This window comes from Arachis ipaensis, chromosome B03, assembly GCF_000816755.2.
Source record: "Arachis ipaensis cultivar K30076 chromosome B03, Araip1.1, whole genome shotgun sequence".
Lineage (NCBI taxonomy): Eukaryota > Viridiplantae > Streptophyta > Magnoliopsida > Fabales > Fabaceae > Arachis > Arachis ipaensis.
In genome coordinates, this window is record NC_029787.2 from 131,286,769 (window position 1) to 131,292,256 (window position 5,488).

The 5,488-nt window shown below is 37.4% G+C and overlaps 1 protein-coding gene across 1 annotated transcript; it reads left to right on the top strand.

Moving 5' to 3' along the window:
- On the top strand, positions 719-1,616 carry LOC107633859 (protein MAIN-LIKE 1-like). The gene is made up of 2 exons (XM_016337456.2): positions 719-1,440; positions 1,555-1,616. The coding sequence occupies exons 1-2, from the start codon at positions 719-721 to the stop codon at positions 1,607-1,609; spliced, it is 777 nt and encodes a 258-aa protein (XP_016192942.1). The 3' UTR covers positions 1,610-1,616.

Below are 5,488 nucleotides of genomic sequence, written 5' to 3' on the forward strand. Positions count from 1 at the left end.
CAATTTTTGTCTCTAGTAGTAATTCGAATTGGGGTATTTTGAATTACTCTTGCTTCGGCTATAAAAGGAGTTCTAACCAACCTCATTCGAACCACCTTTCCATTATCATACCCCACCAAATCCCAGAGAAAACGACCCATCACGACTCCAAGAAAGGCTCGAGCAGGATATTCAGCCCATGGGGGATAATCCGGACAGACTATATCGTTTGGATGGTGTAGCTCATATAGCCGGGGTCATCAACGAAGAGGTTAGTACGTAATATTTTTTTTTAAGTAGGATTAGGTAACTTATTCGTTTGTTTATATACGTTATATTAGTGGTTTTGATGGTAAATGACGTTGGTAATATTGTATGTGAATGATTTTTTATGTTTTGTTAGTGATAATGTTTGTGGTTTTGTTAGTGGTTTTGCACGTGGTTTTGTTAGTGATTTTGCAAGTGGTTTATGTTAGTGGTTTTGTTATCTGGTCTTGTAAGTGGTTTTGTTAGTGATTTTGTTACTGGTTTTGCTAGTGGTTTATGTTATTGGTTTTGTTAGTGGTTTTGCAAGTGGTTTATGTTACTTGTTTCGTTAGTGGTTTTGTTAGTGATTTTGTTAGTGGTTTTGCAAGTAGTTTATGTTAGTGGTTTTTGTTAGTGGTTTTGTAATTGGCTTTGTTAGTGGTTTTAATTATCTGGTCCATTATATGTGTAGCCCCAGCGATGCATCTCGAGCATGCGACGGCAGCAGGGCATGCAACTGGATGAGACGTACGTTCCGTACTTGCAGATGGCGGGATTATACCATCTTGTGAGACTGAACGAGAGATGGTTCAGATTGGATGAACCCCTTGTGAGTGCTTTCGTCGAGCAGTGGCGTCCGGAGACGCACACATTTTACATGCTGTTCGGGGAGTGCACGATCACACTGCATGACGTGGCGTACCAGTTGGGGTTGCCGGTCGATGGACGTTATGTCAGTGGTTGCTTGACGGATTTTCAGACATACATCCAGGGTGGCCGTCCAGCTTGGGTGTGGTTCCAGGAGTTGCTTGGTGTGTTACCTCTTGCGAACCAAATCCAAAAGTTTGCAGTGAACTGCAGCTGGTTCCAGGAGATGTTTGGAGAGTGCCCTGAGGGAGCCGACGAGGAGACAGTCAGGCACTATGCTCGGGCGTATATCATGATGCTGTTAGGCACTCAGCTCTTTGCTGACAAGTCCGGCAACCGTATTCACATTAGGTGGCTACCCTACGTGCCTAGGCTTGAGGATATGGGTGGCTATAGCTGGGGGTCGGCAGCACTCGCGTGGTTGTACCGGTGCATGTGCCGAGTGGCCAACAGACATGTGGTGAAGCTAGCTAGTCCATTACAGCTACTTCAGTCTTGGATCTTCTGGCGCTTTCCTGGGTTTAGACCTGCTGGGTATGAAACGTTCAGCTGGCCCTTGGCCTCGAGGTACTGTTATCATTTTTTTCTATTTCGTCTAAAATTATTCTATTCCGTGTCCGCTTATAATGTTATACTATGTGTGATACCTTGCTTTCTTTATACCATCGATGTGAGTTGCAGGTGGTCAGGTCACAATCCTTCTGCTAGCGAGAAGGGACCTCGAGTGCAGATGTGAAGGCAGACATCGTCAACTGAACTTCTAGCACTCACCGCGGGATCTCATTGTACGACTCATCCCAATTACCATAGATGTGGGCAACGGCCTTCTGCTTCGCCAACCAAATCCTCCTATACGTCGGCCTGAACCCAAAGTATGCCACCGTCGCATTCAGAAGCACCTTGATGCTGACGGATGCATCAGCTCTAACCATTGACATGATGAAATCCGAGATTACATGATAATCCAGACTCCTGTGATCGCTAGAGATGGACGTCGTGAGACACGTATGTGGTCTGTTGTATCATTTTACCTCCTAAATACCCTTGTGCTGCCGGAGACTTAGCCTAATCAACCATATGCACCCATTCCCAAACTCAGAACACTTCCCAACATACCGGCGATAGTCAGACTCCACCACTTTGTACTGTACCCTGCGTTGGATGCTACACGTCTTCACACTTAACACAGCCTCATATTTATCCTGAAACTGCTAACCAACCTGAAACTCTGTGAAACCTGCAGACCCCTGGTCATCTCTAGCACCAAATCCAGTAGGCTCTCCAGGAACTCCCTCCTGTCTCATGGCATCCAAGTCCAAAGATGAAAAGACTGTTGTGTGCCAGAGCTAGAACCACCTCCAGCCCTAGCTGGATCACTCGCTCCAATATCACATCAGCAATGGTATCCGGCTCCACATCATCATCGCCAACATCATCCAGCAATGCATCACCTAGACTAGCCGGTGCAGCACATTGTAAAGAAGTCGGCAAAACATCCACTATTCCAACCTCTCCACCTCCACTACAGTTGAGATCAACAGCGAACGACGGGGAGGCGACAGGCTCGACCGGAGGTTCATTCACAGGGACGGACGAACATGCACCAACAGGTTTGGAGCTAGAACCGGCTACCGTGCCTATAGTGTAGGTATTCCGGTTTGAATCTCCCGAGCTAGATACCACATCAACCAACTTCGCCAACAGCTCAGGTGTCCTAACCTCGGGAAATCGCCGACGACAATAAAACAGGACCTGCAAGTCCTCATCACTCCCGATCGTGAAACAATCATACTTCACTATTTCTTGCAGCACTGATATTGGAATGCGATAGAATAACTTGTGAACCCGTTTCACGCCTTGCAGACCAAGTTTCTATAGTATAGAATTCACAAACTCATCATAGTTCGTCGTAGGCCTCATAAAAATACTGAGAGGATCCTTATCAGTGAACTTCACACCAGATCGTGTTTTCCTCTTAATCGATCCTCTGTGATGAACCAACACTACAAAACTCTCCTCACTAGCCATTTTCTCACTCTAATGAGATCAATTCACGTTCACACCATATTTATACACATCTGGCCCAGTATAATTTGAACCAGTATTCGAATTACTTAGGAATGCGTGCATGTGTGTAATTCGAATCAGGTTGATTCGAATTAGTGGGTGTGTGCGTGTGTAATTCGAATCAGTGTAATTCGAATTACATGAAAATGAAGTTCGAATTAGGCTAATTTGAACTATATAAAAATGTAAACTGGTTAATTTATGAACAAATTTTTGATTTAGCTGATTCGTGTAATTTCCCCCTTAGCTTAATTAAGTGATTTTTTCAAATTAATATGAAAAAGTATTTTTGTTATGGAATATGAGATGAAATTTTTTTTTAACATTAATAATTAACATGTAAAGAATAAATTAAGTTTCTCATTCATGAAAAAATATTCGTGTATCTTAATTTAATTGGATTAATGGTACACATTATATTATGCATGAATAATATAATTTTTAATTTCCGTGCTTAGCAAGGATTCATTTAAAAGTATTTATTTAAAAAAAATAATAAAAAAATTTTATTATGAGAGAAGTTATGAAGCACGGACACTTCGCTGAGTTATCGTGTCCGCGTGTCAGATATATTTTGGACATGACACTCAGCGATACTCGTCCGACACGTGTATCTGCTGTGTCCAACCGTATCTTAATAAAAAATAAAAAATTCTTCTCCAGATACGTCTAGACACACCTAAATACCACCACGTGTCTGCGTGTCCAGTCTTATTCGTAACATATATTCTTAAAATAAATTTAGATATAGTATATATTATTATTTATTAAAACAAAAAATATTTTAAATACTTGATATAATTAAAATAAGACATTAAAAATAATTAAAAATTTTGTTTTATATTTTAATATCAATAAAATATCAAAATATCATTACAATTTATCTAAAAAATACTTTATATTTTATATATATGCGTGTCCCTGTGTCATGTAAGATTTTAAAATTCGCGTGTCTGCATATCCCGTGTCGTGTCGTGTCCCGTGTCAGTATCCGTGCATCATAGGAGAGAAGTCATTTTTTTTAACTTCTCCTTAAACACTAAAATAACTTTTTAAAAAGTTACAATTTTGCTTTGAAAATTATACCAGACATTAATACTACATTTTTTCATAAGTTAAAAATTAAAAAAAAAAGTCACTTATCAACCTATTCAAACGGACTATTAATATTACGTGTGGACGTGCATGAGATGAGTCAGCTGGGAACGTCTAACGTGTTGATACTTGATAATGAGAGAACCCCACTAATCCACTATGATATTATCGAAACTTGTTCCAAGTTTCAACACAATCACGAACCATGCATTGTATCAATCAATCAAGGGATTTAAATAGTTCATAATATAGTAACGTATATCACACGATAACAATTGAAGAGTCGGGAACAGAAGTGCAACACTGCAAATTAAATGTGCAATTGAAAGCTATTTCGAGCAAATTGAGTACACAAGAGGAAAGCTATTTGTTATTTTTTGTTATTAATTAATTATTAATATTTAAAAATATAAGATAAATATTTAGATTTCAAATTTATACAATTATAATATTCTAAAACAGTTTATATTAAGCTAAAATATTTTACGAATTTTCACGTAAAATCCTTTGCGGATTATGTGCATTCAAGGTTAACTTTAAACCGTGATAGAGAAGAAGGATCATGCACAAAAACTGAAGCTGAAAAAAACACTATGGCCTTATGCTTGAACTAGGGTTTATAAAATGCGTTTTTGAGTAGCGGATTATGGAAAAATGCGTTGTGGTAACTTACAACCGTTTATGCATAATCATTTTTTAACTCTTCTATTCCCTTTTTTTTATTAGTAATGTCAATTTTTAAAATAAATCTTGTTTATTTTAATGAGCAACTTAGTTATTTATTATTTAATATTAAAAAAGTATGTTATTTTTTAAAAAAATTAAAGTCTAATTTGTCACCTTTTTTTTTATAATGATTAGAGACTATATTTTTAAAATTATAAAAATAACATATAAAATGATAAAATATATTGTAGAGTTTAATTTTGATGCATAATGCGTTTAATATATCATTTTCATCTTATCTATCCGATTCGAATAGAACTAAATTATCGCACTCTACGCTCCTATTTTATCATGCACCTCTCTCTTATTGTACACAAATCATTATAAATTGAGGAGTATTAGTAGGCCAACACTTTTATTAAATTCTGACAAGCACTTAATCATTAAAAGAAAATTGAATGATTCTACATATAATTTCACACCATTAAAAACATCATTGATAACTAATTAATGGCTAAAAATCACAAAATCTGCTAACCCCTAGACTTTTTCTTATAAATTTTCACAAGCTCCTCGTCAACGTACCTCTCTTATCCCCCGTGATTATTGTTTTTCCGTGACATTCAAGAACTTGTCCCCGTCACAATCAAAGTTTGGACACTTTATACACAACATGAACATCTATTTATGTTTAACATATATTTTGTGGGAAATGGATTCTCCTGATTTTATTTCAATCGAAGGACTAAAATGTAATATTTAATTTTTAATATTTTTTATAATTTTA